Source organism: Oncorhynchus gorbuscha, linkage group LG24, assembly GCF_021184085.1.
Source record: "Oncorhynchus gorbuscha isolate QuinsamMale2020 ecotype Even-year linkage group LG24, OgorEven_v1.0, whole genome shotgun sequence".
In the NCBI taxonomy this organism is placed as follows: Eukaryota; Metazoa; Chordata; class Actinopteri; order Salmoniformes; family Salmonidae; genus Oncorhynchus; species Oncorhynchus gorbuscha.
The window spans coordinates 57,376,253-57,401,771 of record NC_060196.1 but is presented as its reverse complement, the minus strand read 5'-3'; the positions used below and the strand labels follow the sequence as shown (position 1 = coordinate 57,401,771).

The following is a 25,519-nucleotide window of genomic DNA, read 5'->3' as shown; positions in this document are numbered from 1 at the left end:
CAGGTAGATAACGTTACTGACATCACTACGGGTCCTCAGGTAGATAACGTTACTGAAGTCATTACGGGTCCTCAGGTAGATAACGTTACTGACATCACTACGGGTCCTCAGGTAGATAACGTTACTGACATCACTACGGGTCCTCAGGTAGATAACGTTACTGACATCACTACGGGTCCTCAGGTAGATAACGTTACTGACATCACTACGGGTCCATCACTACGGGTCCTCAGGTAGATAACGTTGACGTCACTACGGGTCCTCAGGTAGATAACGTTACTGACATCACTACGAGTCCTCAGGTAGATAACGTTACTGACATCACTATGGGTCCTCAGGTACAACAATGCAATACTATCTAGTACACTTTAACTTACATCCTGTTTGAAGACAGATATGTGTGAGCATTACTCATAGGAGATTATATTATACTCATGTATTGATGATGTCAATAGGTGAAGCCCCGGAAGAGCACTTGAGGAACTTCTAAGAAAATAACATTGAAACCACAGACATAAACGACACAAAAGATAAGTCATGAAACTACATAACTTTGTGATGGTCTTATGATTTTAATAGCCCAGCATTACATGCCCTTTAAATGATGAGGTAAGAGAAAGGCTGAATTGTTGACCTTCGGGGGAATAGGTTCCCCACAACACACTGTGTAATAACAATCATGTGCAGAACGAATGAGATGACAGTTAAAATATGGAATATTTGGTTCCATTCTGCAGTATCCAATAATGTTTCACACAGAAATCTTAACATTCTAGGAACATAACTTCACAAGGCCACAGGTATGGCTATACAGTTTTTTTTTTAACTAGGCATGTCAGTTAAGAACAAATTCTTATTTACAATGACGGCCTTCATTGGGCCAAACCCAAACCCCGGACGACGCTGGGCCAATTGTTTGCCACCCTATGGGATTCCCAATCACGGCCGGTTGTGATACAGCCTGGAATGGAACCAGGGTCTGTAGTGACGCCTCTAGCACTGAGACGCAGTGCCTTTAGACCGCTGCGCCACTCGGGAGCCGTAACATCCAGAACATTGTCCACAACATAATGTCAAAAGTAGTGCAGGAATAGGGTGCCATTAGGGGACACTGTACTGACGTTCCATCCATGTGTACATACAGTGTGGCCTACATAGATTTGATGCTGTGTGTAGAAAAAAAGACTAATGAAGCTGGTGGACGAGTGACCATCACAGACATTAGTGGATGCACTGTCGGCAGAGATACAGACAAAGACTTCAAAAATAACACAACAGTTACAACAGGAAAGCGAAGGAACGTGATAGTTCATCGTACATTCAAAAATAGCAAACAACAATGTCAAATAACTTTCAGAACCCTGTAGATGGGTAACAAATCTCCCAAATAAAAATACAAACTTTTCACACAATGATAATAACGGATACAAATGTACCATTACTTATTCTTCAAATTACCTTTGGCATCGTGAACGGTAGCAGGGTTGTTTCACGCGCAATTAGGTATTTTGAGATTTTATGTAGAAACTGTGCACCAATATTGAATTTTACAAGCCTGTTATATTAAATTAAGTGTCCTTTAAAGGGATACTTCAAGATTTTGGCAATGAGGCCCTTTATCGCCTTCCCCAGAGTCAGATAAACTCGTGGGATACCATTTTTATGTCTCTGTGTGCAGTTTAAAGGAAGTTGCTAACTAGCTCTAGTGCAAATTTACATTTACATTTAAGTCATTTAGCAGACGCTCTTATCCAGAGCGACTTACAAATGCTAACTTAAGATACCCATAGACTTCCATTCATTGCACAAACGCTAATTAGCATTGGCTGGCGACACTACATCTAACTTCCTTCATACTGGACATGGAGACATAAAAAAATGGTATCCACATCTAAGTGTGGGGAAGTAGATAAAGGGCCTCATTGCCAAAATCCCAAAGTATCCCTTTAATATTGACCGAATAGAAAATTCTATCAACTCTGAGCTTTAATTATAAATGAAGACTTGCGAAAGTACAAAACCATTTTGACATCTAGGAAGATTTTTACTTTTCTTTCCCTCATTTTAAGGTCAATACTGTTTCTTGATCTGAACTCTCATTTTAATATGATGAAAACAATATTTTTATTTTGTACATTGAACATTAATAGTGTAAGAGCAGGTGAGCTGAATCTACTTGTTTTGGCCATTTTCTGGTGTTTTGTGGTGGAAAACTGAGTGGTTCGAGGATAAGACATCAACCCTGTTACCCGTGGATAGACAAGCTAGAAATGTTTTACAATTTCAATTGTTTTGTGAAGCTTGCATTCAATTGCCTCTCCCTGTTGCACACAAGCTTATATTCCCCCTGTCACAAGGGGAACTATCGCTGATTTAATATAAAGTCATCAATCCTGTGACTTTATTTGCCACTTAATATAGTTTTTTTAATGTTATTTAACCTCTTGAGATGGGAAAATATGTTTTTTTATTAAGTTGAACATGTGCTCTTTGTGACAGAATGTTACAATTGAGTGAAATAAAACATTGTTTTTCTCCCACTAAGTTACAGAACCCAAAAAGGACTAATTTCGTTGAATAACCCAATAGCTGTTTCATGACAACTCCAATTATTGATCAATGGAACCTGCTCAGACTTTATCCCAAATGGCACCCTAGTCTCTACATCGTGCACTACTTTTGACCATATCCCTATAGGCCCTGGCCACAAGTAGTGCACTATATAGGGAATATGGTGCCATTTGGGACAAAACTTCAGTGACCTTATCACTGTTTCACAGAATATGCTAATTAAAACAAAGTCTGTGCAGCACCTTATTTATACAAAAATGCAGCATGGAAAAACAGGATGGTGTAGAAAGAGACACCAGACATTCCATCACTCCATCATTGCATGTAAATAAGAGCCTCGTTCAAGCACATCCAGTCAGACAACAGTGTTGGCCTCGCGCCCGTTTATCTTACTGGGCTTCCTGGCTTCCTCCTCGGAGTAGAAGTGAGTGGCATGGCTTGCCATCCTCTTGTTACGGAACCGGGGAGTACCAGTTTGTTGGGAGATGGATCTGAACACCATCTCCTGACCATCAGGCAGCTCCTCTTCTAACCCTGCCTCCCTGACAGAGGGCATCCACAGCGTGGGGTGGAAACAGTAGTAGTAGAGTGTTTTAAACAGGACTCCCATCAGGTAGGTGAGGGGCAGAGTGGCCAGCAGGATGGGGGCGTAGGACTGTGTCAGGACCGGGTCTCTGTAGAACCACCATGTGACAAGCAGAATCCCCCCGTCCGTAGCCATGAAGGAGTGATAGATGATGCTCCTCCTTCTGGTCCCTCCCTCCGCCACGTTGAACCAGCTGAAGTACCAGATGAGACCTACGGTGGCCCGGTAGAGCCATTCTCCACCGGCGCTGTCCATGAAGTCTGTCTCCTGCCGCCACACCCAGAACACCAGCACTGGCCAGATAAGCAGGAAGTGGGCAGCCAGGTAGGAGGGCAGAATTGTGGCGAACAGGGCGACTGCTGCCACGCGCGGCGCTATGAGGAGCAGGTTCCACAGGAAGTAGACCACTGAGGAGCCCCAGCCCTGCTTGGCCTTGTCTGGGAGGAAGGAACGCAGGGAACGGTGATAATCCACCACCATCCAGGCTATGGAAGTAGTTGACGCCACGACACTCACACCTACAAAAGAGATGTAAAACTATCAGAGAAATGACAAAGAGGAAGTTTATAGGCCAAAGATAGTTGAGCACATAGTAGTGCTGGGCGATGCTTTTTGAGTTCGGTTTGGTACTGATTTGATTATTCAAAAATAATCATGGCTATGTGATTTTGGTTTAGATTTTTTTTTTAAATGCACTATGCATTATGTGGGTTGAACACTAACACAGAATAAAACCATTAGTGATTCTCTGATACACCTTTACGCAGACGACACCAGTCTGTATACTTCTGGCCCCTCTTTGGACACTGTGTTAACTAACCTCCAGACGAGCTTCAATGCCATACCACTCTCCTTCGGTGGCCTCCAACTGCTCTTAAACGCAAGTAAAACTAAATGCATGCTATTCAACTGATCACTGCCCGCACCTGCTCGCCCGTCCAGCATCACTACTCTGGACGGCTCTGACTTAGAATACGTGGACAACTACAAATACCTAGGTGTCTGGTTAGACTGTAAACTCTCCTTCCAGACTCACATTAAGCATCTTCAATCCAAAATTAAATCTAGAATTGGCTTCCTATATAGCAACAAAGCATCCTTCATTCATGCTGCCAAACATACCCTCGTAAAACTGACCATCCTACCGATCCTCGACTTCGGTGATGTCATCTATAAAATTGGCTCTAACACTCTACTCAACAAACTGGATGCAATCTATCACAGTGCCATCCGTTTTGTCACCAAAGCCCCATACACTACCCACCACTGCGACCTGTATGCTCTCGTTGGTTGGCCCTCGCTTCATACTCGTCGCCAAACCCACTGGCTACAGGTTATCTACAAGTCTCTGCTAGATAAAGCCCCACCTTATCTCAGCTCACTGGTCACCATAGCAGCACCCACTCGTAGCACGTGCTCCAGCAGGTATATCTCACTGGTCACCCCCAAAGCCAATTCCTCCTTTGGTCGTCTTTCCTTCCAGTTCTCTGTTGTATGTGTCGAATTGCTATGCTTTATCTTGGCCATGTCGCAGTTGCAAATGAGAACTTGTTCTCAACTAGCCTACCTGGTTAAATAAAAGGTGAAATAAATCAAATAAGTCCCACGATGGTAGTGACTGCCCGTTAGTACTTATCGCTTATCAACCATCAGTTAGTCACAATACTTTGTCTCCGCAGGAGGCCTTTTGGTGAGAAGGTAAAAATCTGTCCTTCTGCCCCTGAACAAGTCAGTTAACCCACTGTTCCTAGGCCGTCATTGTAAATATGAATGAGTTCTTAACTGACTTGCATAGTTAAATAAAGGTTAAATAAAATAAACTTTACTTTAATAAAATATGTTTAATTTGATGACTATTATTTCATTCCAAGTCATCTCATCTCTATAGAGCTGCTGCCTGACAAAAATCACTATTTTAATAGTTCTTCAAAGTAAATAAGGCATACTATTATAACTGCTGAATACCAACTGTCAATCACTTAGACCGTGTACTTTCAGGCTCACGAAGCAACAGCTTTCTATCCCTCTCGATCGCGGTTCTCTATTCTCTCAGTCTCCATGTCTGCTCCACACAGACCAGACAAGTTTAAGCGGACGCGCAATAGATAATGGTCATTGTAGTTAATTACCACTTTTTCTGTGCTAAACTATGTAGAATATTGGCCTGTTGGAAACTACAACTCCCTACTACATCGCACAGTTCAGGCTTTATCTGATTTATCTCTACAGAAATTGCACATAGAGCAGAAAAAATATAATTCAAATAACTGAACCAACGTCGGTCAATTAGTTTTAAAAAAACAAAAAAATAACAGAAATGTCAGTTAATCGCTCAACACTAGCATACAATCAAAAGAAAACTGAAACCTGAGAGGAAGGGGATATAGAGAGGAAGTTGTGTAAACACAATATGTAGCTATGTGATTGTGTAAACTATTGCTAAACTTACAGAGGGACACAATGAAGGTAATTTATACACTTGAAAAATGTATTATGTGGACCACTGTACGGAGTGTCAGTGACAGTGTGAACCTGTCCCCTGGTATAAGGACATACAGCAGGACTACAGTATAGTAAAGAATCCCAACCCTAAGTGTTGCCCTTGGATTCAGATTGTTCTCAATTAGACGTTGACCAAGTATGATTTTTCAACGCCGATACCGATTATTGGAGGACCAAAAAAGGCCGATGCCGATTAATTGGGCGATTTAAAAATAAACATTTTTTTTAAAAGGACAATAACAATAATACTGAATGAACACTTATTTTAAGTTTATATAATACATCAATAAAATAAATTTAACCTCAAATAAATAATGAAACATGTTCAATTTGGTTTAAATAATGCAAAAACAAAGTGTTGTAGAAGAAAGTAAAAGTGCAATATGTGCCATGTAAGAAAGCTAATGTTTAAGTTCCTTGCTCAGAACATGAGAACATATGAAAGCTGGTGGTTCCTTTTAACATGAGACTTCAATATTCCCAGGTAAGAAGTTTTAGGTTATAGGAATTATAGGACTATTTCATTAACCTTTGACTATTGGATGTTCTTATAGTCACTTTAGTATTGCCAGTGTAACAGTATAGCTTCCGTCCCTCTCCTCGCTCCTACCTGGGCTCGAACCAGGAACACAGCGACAACAGCCGCCCTCGAAGCAGCGTTACCCATGCAGAGCAAGGGGAACAACTACTCCAAGTCTCAAAGCGAGTGACATTTGAAACGCTATTAGCGCGCACCCCGCTAACTAGCTAGCCATTTCACATCGGTTACACCAGCCTAATCTCGGGAGTTGATAGGCTTGAAGTCTGTTCCACTGGATGTCATAAGGTGAATGCACCAATTTGTAAGTCGCTCTGGATAAGAGCGTCTGCTAAATGACTTAAATGTAAATGTAAGTCATAAACAGCGCTGTGCTTGTGAAAGAGCTGCTGGCAAAACGCACAAAAGTGCTGTTTGAATGACTGCTCTATCAAATCATAGACTTAGTTATAACATAATAACATGCAGAAATGCGAGCCTTAGGTCATTAATATGGTCGAATCCGGAAACTATCATCTTGAAAACAAGACGTTTATTCTTTCAGTGAAATACGGAACCGTTCCGTATTTTATCTAACGGGTGGCATCCATAAGTCTAAATATTCCTGTTACATTGCACAACCTTCAATGTTATGTCATAATTACGTAAAATTCTGGCAAATTAGGTGGCCCTAACTGTTGCATATACACTGACTCTGCGTGCAATAAACGCAAGAGAAGTGACACAATTTCACCTGGTTAATATTGCCTGCTAACATGGATTTCTTTAAGCTAAATATGCAGGTTTAAAAATATATACTTCTGTGTATTGATTTTAAGAAAGGCATTGATGTTCATGGTTAGGTACACATTGGAGCAACAATACGCACCGCATTGATTATATGCAACGCAGGACATGCTAGATAAACCAGTAATATCATCTACCATGTGTAGTTAACTAGTGATTATGATTGATTGTTTTTTTATAAGATAAGTTTAATGCTAGCTAGCAACTTACCGTGGCTTACTGCATTTGCGTAACAGGCAGTCTCCTCGTGGAGTGCAATGATAGGCAGCTGGTTAGAGCGTTGGACTAGTTAACTGTAAGGTTGCAAGATTGAATCCCCCGAGCTGACAAGGTGAAAATCTGTCGTTCTGCCCCTGAACGAGGCAGTTAACCCACCGTTCCTAGGCCGTCATTGAAAATAAGAATGTGTTCTTAACTGACTTGCCTGGTTAAATAAAGATTAAATAAAGGTGTAAATAAAAAAATATAATCTGCCAAATCGGTGTCCAAAAATACAGATTTCCGATTGTTATGAAAACTTGAAATCAGCCCTAATTAAATCGCCCATTCCGATTAACCGGTCGACCTCTTTTTTTAATAGCCTACAGCAGTGTTCACCAAAAGGTGACCTGCGGGCCTAATTCGGGTCACGGGTGATTTTATTTGCTGAATCCCCATCCCCTCCGCAAAAAACATTCTGAGCAAATATGTTATTATTATTATTATTATTTTTTTTTTTTGGGGGGGATTATCTAAAATTATTTTAATTTAGGAAATATGTTCCCAAGTATTCGCACACATATACATAGAGAGGCATAGTATGTGATTATGACATTCCGTCCGATTGTATTTCCCTATCTGTTTAGGCCTCTTGTCGTCAATATGCGGCGCACAAATTAATTACAACTATTTTCTGACCCTCAACCATCCACTGAATGTAAACCCCTGACCTACAGCATCAGTGGTGATTTCTACTGCAGTCCGGTGTCCAGAATAACAGGGATGTAATCCCAAATGGCACTCTTCCCTATTTAGTCCACTACTTTCCACCAGAGCTCTATGGTCCCTGCTCAAATGTAGTGCACAATAATGGAATACACTCTTAGAAAAAAGGATTCTTTGGTTGTCCCCATAGGAGAATCCTTTTGGGTTCCATGTAGAACCATCTGTAGAAAGGGTTCTACATGTTACCCAAAAGGGTTCTACCTCCAACCAAAAAGGGATCTTCAAAGGTTTCTCCTATGGGGACAGCCGAAGAACCCTTTAAGGTTTGTATTGTTTTTATTAAAGTAAAGGGTGCCAATTGGAACGAACCCCAGGTGTAGAGGTGTGTGTACTGTGTAGTGGTGACAGCGACTCACACTGTACCGTCCTGGCCTTGTTGGTGTGTGTAGAGGTGACTCACACTGTACAGTCCTGGCCTTGTTGGTGTGTGTAGAGGTGTGTGTAGAGGTGACTCACACTGTACCGTCCTGGCCTTGTTGGTGTGCAGCATGATGTGTGTCATGAGGGTGAGCTGCGGGGCGCTCTCACAGAAGGTCTCGATGAGGCGCAGCATGCTCAGGTCGTGGGTCAGGTACACGGCGTACCCAGAGCCCTGCTCCTGTCGCCACCACACACGGAAGCCCTGCCATATGGCTGAGATGTGTCTGTGAACAAACACTGTCTGTTAGTATGAGCAGCAATAACCAACAGAAACACCTGTCAGGGACAATAGAACACACACACACATGGGCATCATTCTAAAAAATGTCTTCCACTTAGCTAACTTATCTTCTGTGTAGGTGGGAAGTAAGTTGACGAAACAGAGCACCATCATGAGCTGTAGGGTCCTTATACCACTTAAATGGTTTGAATTGCCATCTTGTGTGTTACTAAGCGGCAATAATCCAGAAGACACCTATCATTGTCAGAGAACAGGACGCAGACATAGGCCTATTTATGTCATTCAAAACAATGTCTTCCACTTAGGAACTTAACATCTGTGTAGGTGGGGAGTGAGGTTGTCAAGACAGAGCCTACTGGGTATGGTTACATACCTGACACACCGGAGTGGTAACTTGATTGGTTTCTACACAAGTCACATGCTATTAGTGGTGCATGAGCTGCTCTGTGAGCCTCAGTATTCACACCACAATGAGAAAAGTATACAAATCTGTAGGATCATTCCTGTACTTCGCCCAAATAGTTTGAATTCCCAATGAACTATCATGTGTGTTACTGTGCACTTATTACATTGTATGTCCATTCCATCATGATGACACACCTGTGAGTTGGGTAACTTGATGTTTTCTACATAAGTCTAATGTTCTTAGCTGTACATGAGCTGCTCAGCGAGCCTCTCAGTATTAACGAGACTAAGGAAATTATACATTTTAGGAAATCAATTTCATAGGCTACATTTTAAAAAACTTCTGAGGAAATTATATATATATATATATATATATATATATATATATATATATATAATTATAATATGACCAAATTATTATATGACCAAATAATACAAATATTATACAATGCATAGTTTCATGAAGCCCAAAAAAATGATGCACTACACTGTAGCCATAGAACAAATCAATTACTATGTATTTCTCAAACGATGTAGATGATGTATTTTTAGACGACTGTGTCTAGTACACTGTGATAAACAAGGTGTAGTCAACAAAGATGGTCCACGTGACAATGACGTGCGTGCAATCAAGTGTCAAACTAAAAGTACCTGCAAAAGAATCCGAGCTGAAGTACATGTAGCAGGAATGAAAGTTTGACGCAGCCTCCAAAGAGGACATTCTTGGCAGTTTGCTCATCGAAGCCCTCCAGTTCGCGGTCGTATTTGAACCAGAACCAGCTAAACATCTGGACCACTACCGAAGACAGGATCATAAGGCCGATCAACACCCCGAACCAGAAGAAATCCCCACGCGAGTAGAACTCCGTAGCGACCCAAATGTCGGATCCCACGTCAAACAAGAAGGTACACACACCGACTACCGAGAAAATAAAATCGAGCCATGAGTACTTCGAAAACATTGGGCTATCCATAGCTAAATACCCCCTGTCCCGCCGCTCTCTAAAGTTTTTCCGTTAGCTTGTCTTGCTTCATGCATTTGTTGTACCATCTTTAGCGAAAGCTATCCGCTATCATGAGCTGTCGAATTTTACAAGTCTAAAGAATAATGTCAGCTCCCGCATGTTGTCCAATGCATCCGTTAGGAAAAGTAAACATGGAACACAACTTGTAGTTACATTTGAATGCAACAATGAAGCGAGGACAGGCATTGTAGCTAACGATCACATCTCCATTGTAAAGTTGATCTCAAGAGGTGAGTTCAGTTGGATTGAACGTTTGCTACGTAGCTTAACGGTTTATACAGAACGACAAGTTTCCCCAAAAGGTTCAAAGTTCTTGAACAGACTTGGAGGTACGTTTGCTCCGGTTGGTGGGTGTGGCTTGAAGCAAAGCGTGACGTGTTTTAAGGGCAGCGGCCATGCTGACAGTGTTCCCCAACCCACAATTCAGCCATTCCCCGTTTTTGAAATGTTCGTTCTGAACAGCACCGTTTCCGTTGAATTGAATGTTGCAGTACGTTTCTTCGTACTGAACGCAGCCCAGTTTGAATTGACGCCAGTGTCGTGTGTCCCACACAACGATCAGCATCCAAATGTATAGAAGCCCCTCCCACAACAACATGTAGGAATCATCTGGAGTGCCTGTGCATCCCGATAAAACAACAATGGTGATTGTAGTCTAATCTGGTGGCCAGAGAAGATGGATGACTTTAGGGGTACAAATGAAAGAAAACTATCTTTGCATTGACCATCCCATATCAGATTATTCCCAATACACATGTGTGAACAACTATGCATTAAGCAACCATATACGGTGCCTTGCAAAAGTATTCATCCCCCTTGGCTTTTTTCCTATTTTGTTGCATTTACAATCTGTAATTTAAATGAATCTTTATTTGCATTTCATGTAAAGGACATACACAAACTGGTCCAAATTGGTGAAGTGAAATGTAAAAAATAAATAATTTAAAACACCACCAAGCAAGTGGCACCACAAAAATCAAAGTTGTGGAGAAGTACAGATCAGGGTTGGGTTATAAAAAGAATATCAGAAACTTTGAACATCCCACAGAGCACCATTAAATCCATTATTGAAAAAAAAATGAAAGAATATGGCACCACAACAAACCTGCAAAGAGAGGGCCGCACATCAAAACTCACGGACCAGGCAAGGAGGGCATTAATCAGAGAGGCAACAAAGAAACCAAAGATAACCCTGAAGGAGCTGCAAAGCTCCACAGCGGAGATTGGAGTATCTGTCCATAGGACCACATTAAGCCGTACACTCCACAGAGCTGGGCGTCATGGAAGTGGCCAGGTAAAAGCCATTGCTTAAAGAAAAAAATAAGCAACCACTTTTGGTGTTCACCAAAAAGCATGTGGGAGACTCCCCAAACACATTTGGTGTTCACCAAAAGGCATGTGGGAGACTCCCCAAACATATGGAAGAAGGTACTCTGATCAGATGAGACTAAAATTGTGCTTTTTGGCCATCAAGGAAAACGTTATGTCTGGTGCAAACCCAACACCTCTCAGCACCCTGAGAACACCACAGTGAAGCATGGGTGGCAGCATCATGCTGTGGGGATGTTTTTCATCTGCAGGGACAGGGAAACTGGTCAAAATTGAAGGAATGATGGATGGCACTAAATACAGGGAAATTCAGTCTTCCAGATATTTGAGACTGGGACAGAGTTTCACCTTCCAGCAGGACAATGACCCTAAGCATACTGCTAAAGCAACAATTGAGTGGTTTAAGGGGGAAATATTTAAATGTCTTGGAATGGCCTTGAATATTAGTAGAATCTGTGTGGGTAGCTGGACAGGTAGGATGACTGACAGTGAAGGTGAACAGGTGGTCATGTGTCAGGTGACAGAGGAATGGATGAGACTGAGGCAGGAATTCCTTTAACCATAAAGTGGTAGATTTACCTAGTAGTCTGTGCTGCATCACAAAGGAAACAAATAACATGTATCTGATCAAATTCCTCATCCCAAAGATGATATCATAACAATCATTCATGATTAACATAATTAGGGAAATCAACAATCCAGTTCATTAAGAAGTCAATAGTAATAATCCATAAGTCATTTAGGCTCGTAACTATATCATAAATCATGGAGTAAAAAAAACAATAGTGAATGGTTATTCAATCTATAATCCCCATTAGTTTGGTATCAAAGTCGATCAGTCAGCAAACAATGACGTTTCTCATTTCACCCTTTTATTGTCTTCATGTGTACATATAATTCATTTCAATACATATTAACCATATCGATTGCATAATTGGTCTATGAGGATCCGTGGTCATTGACAATTCACATTACACAATATGTTTGAAGCGTGCGCTCCAAGCCGCGCTCCGCGGTAATAACTATAAGCAATAACTGATGGCCCACTCCCCCGATCGCCACAGATAGTTCAGATGAAAGGTAACAGAGTCAGTGGATTCATGGACGCACAGAACCTCTGGATCAGACGGAGTTAAGGAAGAGAAAGCAGCGAGATCAGGCGATGGCAATTTACTCCTTTTATGGAGTTGAGATCTGTCGGACATTTCCCACCTGACCTAATTAAAGCGCCCCTGGCCCAGCCGAGTAAGTGGCAATGAATTAAAGGATTATTCCACCAACTCTATGGGCCTTTTCTACAGGCCTAGTCAAAGTCCAGAACTCAATCCAATTGAGAATATGTGGGGTGACTTAAAGATTGCTGTTCACCAGCGGGACTCAACCAACTTGAAGGAGCTGAAGCAGTTTTACCTTGAAGAATGGGCAAAAATCCCAGTGGCTAATGTGCCAAATTTATAGAGACATACCCCAAGAGACTTACAGCTGCAATTGCTGCAAAAGGTGGCTCTACAAAGGATTGACTTTGGGGGGGTGAATAGTTTTGCACGCTCAAGTTCTCTTTTTCTCATTTCTTGTTTGTTTCACAAAAAAATATTTAGCATCTTCAAAGTGGTAGGCATGTTTTGTAAATGAAATTATAGAACCCCCCTACCCCCCAAAATAAATACATTTTAATTCCAGGTTGTAAGGCAACAAAATAGGAAAAATGCCAAGAGGGTGAATACTTGCGTAAGCCACTGTATAATCATCTATACTACTCAATTATATAGAAATCAATGACACTACTAGGTAGACAAGTCAACTTCACCTTGTTTATTCACACAGTTATCGCATTTACATGTTAAGGTCATTCTGGAATTAAACTGGGATTCATGTTGACACCATTGACATACAAAAGACCCAATGGCAATCAATATGGCCTAAAAATAAATAAATAAAAATGGAATGTTGTTCATATATATATATATATATATATATATATATATATATATATATATATATATATATATATATATATATATATATATGGACTGAACATTGGAAAGTGAATGAACTAACAGGGCGCACACAAGACATAACCAATTGTAATTGCAAACTTGCTACATTTGAACAGCAGTATAAAGATCCTTGGACCTACTATTGATGGTACGCCCACTTCTGCGCTTGATCAGAATAGCGTGTATAATATATGTGCCTTTTCCCACTACCGCGCAACTGTGTCTTTGTTCCTGTGACTGTTACACAAAAATCAGCACAGGGGAAATGTCGAGAGTTTACATCGGAAGATTGAGCTATCGAGCGAGGGAAAAGGACGTCGAGAAGTTCTTCAAAGGCTATGGGAAGATACTTGAAGTTGACCTGAAAAACGGGTAACAAAATGAACGCCGCTCTCCGTGTCGTTGTTCTGTGCTAGCTAACCGCTAGCTTACCGCTAACTAACCGCTAGCTAACCGCTAGCTAACCGCTAGCTTACCGCTAGTTTACCGCTAGCTTACCGCGTTGAGTTCGTGGCCTAGTTGCTAGGCCTGTTGAAGCGCCGTTTATTGACAATTCTCGTACATTGTTTGAGTTTGGCAACCCGATTGACGTATTATTTATTTGTATGGGTTGTAAATGTATAAGATATTTGCTAGACAACCAAAGTTTGTTAACCAATTTCGGTTAACGAGTTTTAGCTAACGTTAGCTGTCGTTAGCACCTAGCTAACGTTAGCGTCTAATTGTTTTGAGTACTAGACGCTTCCTATTTTAAAAAAATAATAATAATAAAAGGTAGTTAGTTACATGTTTTATAGCCAACATCTTAGTTAGGTAACGTTAGCAGGCACCTTGAAATTACGTTTGGCATGCTAGCTATCTGCTAACGACGTTAGGCTAGTTAACTTACCCCCATAGCTGGCAACGTGTACACTTTCTCTCTTCTGTAACTTAGTTTGCTGTAAAGCCAACCTAATGGTGATATTTGGTGTCTGGTGGATCAGATGAGACCCCATTTGCAAAGCCCGTTACTAATATTACATGGGTTTATAAAAACAAAATGCTCACTATTTCGACATGGCTAGTCAGTCTAACGTTATTAACTGTACTCAAAACTGCACCATGTTTGCAGATGGAATTTGGTTAGCACCCTGCATTGATTGCAGACTCAGGCCCCCGAGTGGCGCAGCGGTCTAAGGCACTGCAGTCCCTGGTTCGAATCCAGGCTGAATCACATCCAGCCGTGATTGGGAGTCTCATGGGGATACGCACAATTGGCCCAGCATCGTTTGTGTTTGGCCGGGGTAGGTCGTCGTTGTAAATAAGAATTTGTTAACTGACATGCCTAGTTAAATATAATAGGGCCTATTGGTATAATTAGTAGGCTGCCGCTTATATACCTTTCTAAATATTTCCCCAAATGTTATTAGCCTACCTCTTTCTCTATGGTTGCTTCCTTCCTCACTTTCAACTGTTAAATGAAATGTATCACATCTGGCTGTGATTGGGAGTCCCATAGGGCAGTGCACAATTGGCCCAGTGTCGTCCGGGTTTGGCCGGGGTAGGCCGGCATTGTAAATAAGAATTTGTTCTTAACTGTCTAGGTATATTATTTCACCGTTATTTATCCTGGGAAAAGGGAGTGGTTTTGGGTGGTAAATCTCAGTAACCGGGTTCCCACCCTTCAACCCTAGTACACACAGTCAGGACCGCAAAGTATCACAACTATAGCAGCAGCATAGCCATATATTGTGACGGTGGTAAGTTCATGCTTCCATACAGCCGGTACACCTTAGCAACGGCAGCAATTTTTCAACTAACCGTTTCATGCTGATTACTACTTAGGGGAAAGTAAGCCATACCGGCTAAATAAATAGTGGGGATATGACCTACTGGTAAAATGTTAGCTTATCACAATAATTAAAACATCATTGCCACATGTCAGTTGCATGGAAAATGTACGAATGGATTTAAACATGTGGAAATACCCTCCAAAATACGATGTGGTTCGAATCCAGGCTGAATCACATATATACACACACACACACACACACACACACACACACACACACACACACACACACACACACACACACACACACACACACACACACACACACACAAATTTGACAGATTCAACATGTCCAAGTGATGGGGCCACACTGAACTCCAGCTTGGTTTCTGAACCATCTTCCCTATAGTGGCGGCGTAATGCATATAAATAAATGGGCTACGTGTAGCATTCATACATACATACATGCATGTAGTTGAAGTCGGAAGTTTACATACACCTTAGCCAGATACATTTCAACTCAGTTTAACTCAGTTTTTCACAATTCCTGACATTTAATCCTAGTAAAAATTCCCTGTCTTATGTCAGTTAGGATCACCACAAGAATGTGAAATGTCAGTAATAGTAGAGAGAATGTTTTATTTCAGCTTTTATTTCTTTCATCACATTCTCAAGTGGGTCAGAAGTTTACATACACCCAATTTGATAGTATTTCCTTTAAACTGTTTAACTTGGGTAAAATGTTTTGGGTATCCTTGCACAAGCTTCCCACAATAAATTGGGTGAATTTTGGCCCATTTCCTCCTGACAGAGCTGATATAACTGAGTCAGGTTTGAAGGCCTCCGTGCTCGCACACGCTTTTTCAGTTCTGCCCACACATTTTCTATAGGATTGAGGTCAGGGCTTCGTGATGGCCACTCCAATACCTTGACTTTGTTGTCCTTAAACCATTTTGCCACAACTTTGGAAGTATGCTTGAGGTCATTGTCCATTTGGAAGACCCATTTGTGACCAAGCTTTAACTTCCTGACATGTCTTGAGATGTTGCTTCAATATATCCACATAATTATCCTACCTCATGATGCCATCTATTTTGTGAAGTGCACCAGTCCCTCCTGCAGCAAAGCACCCCCACAACATGATGTTGCCACCCCTGTGCTTCACGGTTGGGATGGTGTTCTTTGGCTTGCAAGCCTCCCCCTTTTTCCTCCAAACATAACGATGGTCATTATGGCCAATCAGTTCTATGTTTGTTTCATTAGACCAGAGGACATTTCTCCAAAAAGTATGATCTTTGACCCCATGTGCAGTTGCAAACCGAAGTCTGTCTTTTTTCTGGTGGTTTTAGAGCAGCGGCTTCTTCCTTGCTGAGCGGCCTTTCAGGTTGTCAATATAGGACTTGTTTTACTGTGGATATAGATACTTTTGTACCTGTTTCCTCCAGCATCTTCAAGGTTCTTTGCTGTTGTTCTGGGATTGATGTGCACTTTTCACACCAAAGTACGTTCATCTCTAGGAGACGGAACGCGTTTCCTTCCTGAGCGGTATGACTGCTTCGTGGTCCCATGGGGTTTATACTTGCGTACTATTGTTTTGTACAGATGAACGTGGTACCTTCAGCCGTTTGGAAATTGCTCCCCAGGATGAACCAGACTTGTGGAGGTCTACCACATGGCTGATTTCTTGTGATTTACCCATGATGTCAAGCAGAGGCACTGGTGTTGAAGTTAGACCTTGAAATACATCCACAGTTACACTTCCAATAGGCTAATTAAGATCATTTGAGTCGATAAGAAGCTTCTAAAGCCATGACATCATTTTCGGGACTTTTCCAAGATGTTTAAAGGCACAGTCAACTTAGTTTTATTAAACTTCTTGGCCCACTGCAATTGTGATACAGTGAAATAATCTGTCTGTAAACAATTGTTGGGAAAATTACTTGTCATGCACAAAGTAGATGTCCTAACCGACTTGCCAAAACTATAGTTACCAAGAAATTTGTGGAGTGGTTGAAAAACAAGTTTTACTGACTCCAACCTTACTGTATTTAGACTTCTGACGTGTGTGTGTGTGTGTGTGTGTGTGTGTGTGTGTGTGTGTGTGTGTGTGTGTGTCATTCGCAGCACTTATGTCAATTTATCAAATCCGTTATTGTTTTCTTGCGAAAACCTTGATCAACACCGGTCATACTCAGACATTTCTCTTAAAACACAGGGATGTCGACTGTCACAGGGATAGTATTGGAGTTTGCCCCCCAAAAAAACAGTAGGTTATTCTGGCTGGGATTATTACACTCCTGCCATTATAAAAATTACTGACGTGGCAGTTTCGGACGGGACTAAAATGTGCACATAATTACATTACCCAACCTCCCATTGTAAAACTAATCCCGTCTGAATAGCACCTGACCTATAGCATCATAATCACGTAAATAAGTTGGTTTTTAACCAACTTTGAACACCGTAACACACGTGGCAGCAAAATGGATGCAGAGGATGTTACAGAGGATGTTACAAACTCGAGAAACCGGTATGTTTACTGGTTGCTCAGGAGGTAAAGGGGAAAAGGTAAGGAGCCAGCTCTGCGTACATATTGTGCCAAACAGGTGCTGTATAAACAAGGTAAACTGTTGAGGAGCCTTTTTGTCCTAGACTTGGCACTCTGGTACCGTTTGCCATGCGGTAGTAGAGAAAACAGTCTTAGACTGGGGTGACTGGGATCTTTGACAATTTTTTGGGAGCCTTCCTCTGACACCGCCTGGTGTAGAGGTTCTGGATGTCAGGCAGTTTTTCCCCAGTGATGCACTGGGCCGTACGCACTACCCTCTAGTGCCTTGCGGTCAGAGCCGAGCAGTTGCCGTACCATACAGTGATGCAACCATGCTCTCGATGTTGCAGCTGTAGAACCTTTTTTTTTAGTATCTCAGGACCCATGACAAATCGTTTTAGTATCCCATGTTACGTATGATCATAATAATGGCAAGAAGAAGATCAAGAAAATGTAGCATTATTATAGAATTTCCCAGGCAATTTGGAACCGCGTTAAAGAACACTAAATCAATAATACCGCAGAGGCTGTTCCAACACAAAGAAGTCTAACGCCTTTATTTGCTACAGCAAAACGCAAAAAAAGTGTAAAAACAGCTGTGGAATTGTTTACTTGCCGTGTCGTTGCGTGAGGCTTAGTGCTCACGGAATCAGTCGGCTTTTAAACACACATAAGCAGGATCTTTCTTTTTTTCTGTAGATGTTTTGATTTATAAAGCCAGGCACATTTTAACAGTTAGGCTATTGATTTATACACTTAAGTTGGTTTCCCCTCTTCTCGCTTTTCTTAGACAATAAGGCAAGGGCTGTTTTCTCATCTCATTCTGCTGCTACTTCCACTGTATTGTTCTCAACACCAATATCTTGGTTAACTTTGCTATTATGCACATAGGAATATGGTCTAGGAAAAGGCGCCAATTCAACAGGCGAACTGAAGTGTTTCAGAACCGTGGACAGAGACCACTATTCATCGAGGGAGAAAGTGCATTTGATATAAATTGTTTGTATTAGTGTTGCACCATTTTGTTCTTATGTAATATAACCATATACAATTTCAGGAGCACATGTTTTAAGACTGATGGGCTGTGCCACCGCCAACGGCCTCCACAATGGATCAGTCCACTCAGTGTGAATCAGGCGGGTGTCTTGTACACCATGAGTGTTTGAAAAAGAGAAGAGAGAGAATTTGTCTGCTCGACTAAAGAAATCTCGGTCAACCAACAGCCTGTCGACTAAATGGGTCAGCTCTAGTTTATGCCACCTTAATAAAAGGTAATGCATTTTTAAAAGTTAAAATTAATAGGGATTCTATATGGGATTCTATGATTTAATAATATTTCACAAAGAGCTCCCGTACTGGGAAGAAATATAATCTACTTTAACAATTTTTTTTTTTTTTACACTTCACCCCTGCTTAATTCTCAACTTGGAACTTGCCAGTCTTCTCAACGCCCATCGCGAGTTGCAGGTGGAACGTTGGAATTGGGGAAAATGTTCTGTTTTTATCAAATCAATGTGTCTGAGTGGGACCGATTCAAATGTTACTTTGTGATTTTGGAAAAGTATCATATACATTTGAGTCTGGCAGTAGATTTAGTCAAATAATTGGATCCCAAATCTGTACCATGTCTCTGGCCTAACATGCTTCGTCTCCTCTGTGTAAAGGTATGGCTTTGTTGAATTTGATGACCCCCCGCGATGCAGATGATGCTGTGTATGACCTGAATGGGAAAGACCTGTGTGGGGAGAGGGTTATTGTGGAACACACAAAGGGGCCGCGGCGGGACGGCAGCTACGGCTCAGGAGGAGGAGGCGGCGGCGGAGGGGGAGGAGGAGGAGGAGGAGGTGGTGGTGGTGGAAGAAGTAAGTTTACAATGCAGCTGTGTTTTAACATGATTTGAAATGTGATTGAGGAGGCCAACATGGCAGGGCATGTAGGATAGGAGACTACTACGTATCTCGAGTTTGTCCTTGGGGGTTGTAGTTCATATAATTGTGTTCCGTTATATTTTGGGATTCCATCCCTTTTTATGATTTGATTAGTTGCACCTCAAGTTGTTTTCCCGTGACTTAAGAGGACATATTTAACTTATTTGTTGTAGTTTCCCCTAGTTTCTGGGACGAGTGGCTGCCAAGGGTTCTGTTCTAAATCCGGCCTATTAGGTCACTCCTAGTCTCAATTAGTGTACACGGTGCATGCTCACAGATACCATAGACTTCCAGGCATTGCGCTAACACTAGTTAGCATTGGCTTGCTGGACACGGGCATGAAAAATGGTATCCATGAGATGAATTGACAACATAAAGTATCCTATTTCTCCCCAATTCTGTGGTATCCAATTGTTTTTAGTAGCTACTATCTTGTCTCAGCGCTACAACTCCCGTACGGGCTCGGGAGAGACGAAGGTTGAAAGTCATGCGTCCTCCGATACACAACCCAACCAAGCTGCACTGCTTCTTAACACAGCGCTAATCCAACCCGGAAGCCCGCCGCACCAATGTGTTGGAGGAAACACCGTAACACCTGGCAACCTTGGTTAGCGCGCACTGCGCCCGGCCCAGGTGTTGCTGGTGTGCGATGAGACAAGGATTTCCCTACCGGCCAAACCCTCCCTAACCTGGGCGACGCTAGGCCAATTGAGCGTCGCCCCACGGACCTCCCGGTCGCGGCCGGTTACAACAGAGCCTGGGCGGGAACCCAACCCTTAACCACTGCGCCACCCGGGAAGGCCCATCCTCTTTTTTTCCTTTTTTAAGACAACACCGGTATTGTATTGCAGACGTAGTCACATCACGGACAAGCTAGTACTACTGAAATAAACCCTTTTATGGTACTTAACAGTAATTGTTTGAATAATGGGTGTAGAGAACAGATTTTATTTTTATTTTGAGTTGATGATTGGAATTAAAATTACATGAACCACAACCACCAAATGACATGCCGTTATCTTGGGAAACAGCGTGCTTGATTTTGAACCTATCACAGAGGAAACAAATGCACTCGTATTCATTCAAATTGTCAGGGGGAATCTAGCTTGAGATTCACTACCATTTTAGAACATTTGCTGATAAATTCTGTGATTTTGACTAGAATAAATTAACTATTTTGAGTAATTTGAGAATGGTGTAATCTGCTTGTTTTATTCAGGATTATTTTTTATTTTGTTTTAATTAAATGAATGTTGAATAATAAAGGTAAAGATTTAACAAAGAACCTCCAATGTTTTAATTGAAAGAGTCCTTTGCTGACTGCCTGCCCCTATTGCTGGCCTGGCCATGGTGTCCCCTTTCCAACCAAGAGTGTGGTTTGACCATTCTGGGCCCCTGGGCAGACCAAAAAAGGGAGCCAATGTGAATGAAGACCGCTTGTCCCATTAGTCCCAGGCCGGGTGGTGAGGATGCCATTGGGTTAGGAACCGATGTGGGTTGAGCTCTTATAGGTGCCTGAAACAAATGTGAAATGTCTAATATATTTAGATGTGCTAGTTAAGTTAAACATTAGAGTCACCGTAAGTACTGTTTTCAGTCAGGTTTTTATGTAGTTTTTTTTTTTTCTTAGCTTTTCATTTTTTAAGTTATGTAGAGTTTTGTATTCAGTTCTACCCAAGCGTGACTCATCAGTTAATAATTTAGTAGTTTAGATGAGGAATAGATTATGTCAGTGTTCCTGATGGAAATGTGCAGGTTTCTAGTCTACATTAATTAACCTACACACATGATTTGATTTTGTTTTGTTTCTTTTTGGTTAGCTTGTTTTTGTCATTACTTTCCCCCATCTGTAATCTATTTAAATTTCTCCCATATTTTTTTTTGTGGCCATTGTTTACATAATGTAGCTTGGAGATTAGTGTTGAGGCTGTCCTCTCGGTGTGCCCCCTTGCCCTAATTGCTGTTGCTCTATCCTTGTTACTTTTGAAGGTGGGGGTGGGTATGGGCGTGGTGGCAGAGACAGATATGGCCCACCGGCAAGGACAGACTATCGGCTGATCGTTGAGAACCTGTCCAGTCGCTGCAGCTGGCAGGACCTGAAGGTATGGTGGCGACGGGTTATTCAGGAATGTTGGGGGCGGCAGGGTAGCCTAGTGGTTAGAGTGTTGGACTACTAACCGGAAGGTTGGAAGTTCGAATCCCCAGAGCTGACAAGGTACAAATCTGTCGTTCTGCCCCTGAACAGGCAGTTAACCCACTGTTCCTAGGCTGTCATTGAAAATAAGAATTTGTTCTTTTTTTACCTTTATTTAACTAGGCAAGTCAGTTAAGAACAAATTCTTATTTTCAATGACTGTCGAAGAACAGTGGGTTAACTGCCTGTTCAGGGGCAGAACGACAGATTTGTACCTTGTCAGCTCGGATTTGAACTTAATTAATGTAGCCTAATTTTGTATTCACCTTCCGGTTACTAATCCAACGTTCTAACCACTAGGCTACCCTGCCGCCTCTACACTCTAACCACTAGGCTACCCTGCCGCCTCTACACTCTAACCACTAGGCTACCCTGCCGCCTCTACACTCTAACCACTAGGCTACCCTGCCGCCTCTACACTCTAACCACTAGGCTACCCTGCCGCCTCTACACTCTAACCACTAGGCTACCCTGCCGCCTCTACACTCTAACCACTAGGCTACCCTGCCGCCTCTACACTCTAACCACTAGGCTACCCTGCCGCCTCTACACTCTAACCACTAGGCTACCCTGCCACCTCTACACTCTAACCACTAGGCTACCCTGCCGCCTCTACACTCTAACCACTAGGCTACCTGCCTCCTCTACACTCTAACCACTAGGCTACCCTGCCGCCTCTACACTCTAACCACTAGGCTACCCTGCCGCCTCTACACTCTAACCACTAGGCTACCCTGCCACCTCTTAACTGACTTGCCTAGTTAAATAAAGATTTAAAAAACAACTCTTTCTTCATTATGATTTCTGCATCCTATGGTCATGTTTTGGAGAGAAACATGCTATAGCCTTATTACATGTACATTTAGTCATAAGGCCCAATGGTTTTACAGTAGCGGAGGTGTATAAAGATGGAGGTCCCCATGCACTTACCACACATGCCTAGTTTACTGTGTTCTCCCTATCGTACTGCTCTCTGTGACGCTTGTTTAGGTATGTTCATTGTCACGGTATACATGATCCCAAGATGGCGGCAATTTGGAAAACGTGAAACGGCAGTAGATTGTAGACGTTTTACCATGTCGTGAGACTTATTTTTTTTAACTCTGTGGGTAGTGCTTAAATAATGACGTCATAGCTGAAATCCGCCATCTTTGTGCACCTTCGTCATTGAATTAAATGCCCATAATTGTCATGCTTGAACTAACTTTAGAAATCAGACATTTCTAGCCGTTCACAAAATACATATATAACATGAAATGTGTATATAATGTATACCATATAAAATGACCTATATTTATTAATTCGTTAATATCTTTGTGGTTTGCTGGCCAAATCCCAACCCTTTCTCTTCCTTCACCAGGACTACATGAGGCAGGCGGGTGAGGTGACATATGCTGACACCAATAAAGGACGCAGGAACGAGGGCGTGATAGAGTTCAGGCTGTACTCTGACATGAAGAGAGCCCTGGAGAAGCTGGACGGCACAGAGGTGAACGGCAGGAAGATCCGGCTGATTGAGGACCGCCCCGGGGCCAAGCGCAGCAAGCGCTCTTACTCACGCAGCCGTTCCAGGTAGCTAAGTCGGTATTATTGTTTACAAGTCTCATAGTTATTTTTGATGCAAGGTGATCAGTCTGATCAGTGACTAAAGCTAAGGCTGAATTCACAGAACTTTAGTTTTTTTTTGCCACTAATTAGTCGTTTGACCAATCGGATCTGTTACCCATAATTGGGCAAAATATCAGAATTGGCTGCCTGTGTAAACAAAGCCTGATTGGTCGTGTCCAACACTGAGTAGGCCTTCTAGAAGAGGATGGGATTTCCACTGTATATGAGACCGAGCTGCAAATCATAACGAGTAGTTATTATTCAATGGACCATCTTTAATCAGATGAGCAAAATGCATTCATTAAAACAAAGGACTGGTTTCTTCAGTTGTGCTCCCTCCCCCACAATGCACTGCTTTTCCCACCAGTTCACACTTCCATTTGACTGCACTTCACCCTAAACCCCTCAAGCATCTTTCATGCACATGGCTTACCTTTTTAACTTCTGTTCACCTCCCTCGGTCTCCAGGTCTCGCTCCAGGAGCCGCAGGTCCCGTAAGAGCCGCAGCCGCAGTGACAGCAGCAGTCGCTCCCGCTCCAGGTGAGTCCCAGAGCGCAGGCAACGTTTAACTCATGGGTGATCCCTGACCCCTTTAATGTGTCCCAAATAGAACCATATTCCCTATGCAGTGCACTACTTTTGACTGGGGCTTAGGTTAAAATTAGTGCACTATATAGGGAATAGGGTGCCATTTATTACACTCTACTTCTGCCCTTATCTACTGCGACTGTACTTAGTCGTTTTCTGAGGGACATCACCTGTATCTCAAGTCACTGTGTAGTAAATGTCCACTTACCCAGAGCTCTTGACTCCAATGTGGACTTTGTCCCCCTACCCAGATGTCAGCAGATGTCATGGCCAGCTATTGCTTGGGGTGTTGGCCATTTTTACATGGCCGTAGTTCAATGACATTTTAGTTGACCGGTTGTCTGTCTGCTCCTTCCTGTTCCCCAGGGGTGCTGCCTCCCGCTCTCGTAGTCGCTCCCACAGCAAGAAGGACAAGGACAAGACCAAGGGCCGCAGAGAGGAGGAGCGCACCAACGGTGCACACAAGGCCAAGGATGTGGGCCGCAGTAAGAGCCGCAGTAAGAGCCGCAGTAAGAGCCGCAGTAAGAGCCGCAGTAAGAGCCGCAGTAAGAGCCGCAGTAAGAGCCGCAGTAAGAGCCGCAGTAAGAGCCGCAGTAAGAGCCGCAGTAAGAGCCGCAGTAAGAGCAAAAAGAGCAGCAAGAAAGAAGGGAAGAAGAGCAGGAAGGATGAGTCCAGGTCTCGTTCTCGCTCTCGCTCTAGATCAGCAGCCAAGGATCGCTCCAGGAAGTCAGGCTCCAAGAGCCGTGAGCCGGCCAAGAGTGACAACGAGGCAGCTGCAGTCGAGAAGGGGGCTCCCCGCTCTCGCTCCCATACGCCCACTGAATCCAAACCTAAATCCAAGTCAAAGTCCAAATCTCCATCTCCCTCCCTGGCCAAAGCCCGTTCCCGTTCCCCCTCCGTCTCCCGCTCAGAGTCCCGCTCCAAATCTCGTTCCGCATCTCGTTCTCGCTCCCGTTCTCGATCACAGTCCTGAGCTAGGATACCAACAGCTCCCATCCATCGTTTCCCCCCTCTGTTTCTTCTCGTCCCCAGCAACCCCCCCCCCCCCAGCTTTCTTTTTTGGTCACATTTCTTTTAGTATTTTTGATAAATGGTTGTATGAAAAACCCAGGCACAGGCACTCATGCTCAAGGTGTCTTCCCCAATTCTTTTAAATATACAGTGCTTGTCATTCTGGATCTTTTTCCCAGTACTGTTGTCTCTTAATTGAGGTGTTTGTAAAAATACAAATATGAAAATGTGCGACCTAAGTTGGAGGGTATTTGCTTGGATAGATTTTTTGTACGTTTCAAGTGCTGTAGTAAGTGCGTTGACCTTAATGATATACTTAAGCATACCGAGCTGTCAATGTTGTGCAAGGATGGGGGTTGTTTTGTTCGGTTGTATCTTCTCATTTTGTGGAAAATCCTTTTTACCACTTTTAAAAAATAAAATAAAAATCCTGATCTCAAATGGAGTTGACTTTTGGTTTCTAAAATAAGTTTGGTTGCATGAACAT

At 42.5% G+C, this 25,519-nt stretch overlaps 1 protein-coding gene and 1 pseudogene across 1 annotated transcript; one reads left to right on the top strand and one right to left on the bottom strand.

Moving 5' to 3' along the window:
• Positions 1-1,672: 1,672 nt before the first annotated feature.
• On the bottom strand, positions 1,673-10,393 carry xkr8.3 (XK related 8, tandem duplicate 3). Its single transcript, XM_046326628.1, has 3 exons — positions 9,685-10,393; positions 8,424-8,611; positions 1,673-3,675 (listed from the first exon to the last, which is right to left on the bottom strand). Exons 1-3 carry the CDS (start codon positions 10,005-10,007, stop codon positions 2,927-2,929), a joined length of 1,260 nt encoding a protein of 419 aa, XP_046182584.1. The 5' UTR covers positions 10,008-10,393; the 3' UTR covers positions 1,673-2,926.
• Positions 10,394-13,537: 3,144 nt separating this feature from the next.
• Positions 13,538-25,473, top strand: LOC124012715 (annotated as a pseudogene).
• Positions 25,474-25,519: the final 46 nt, after the last annotated feature.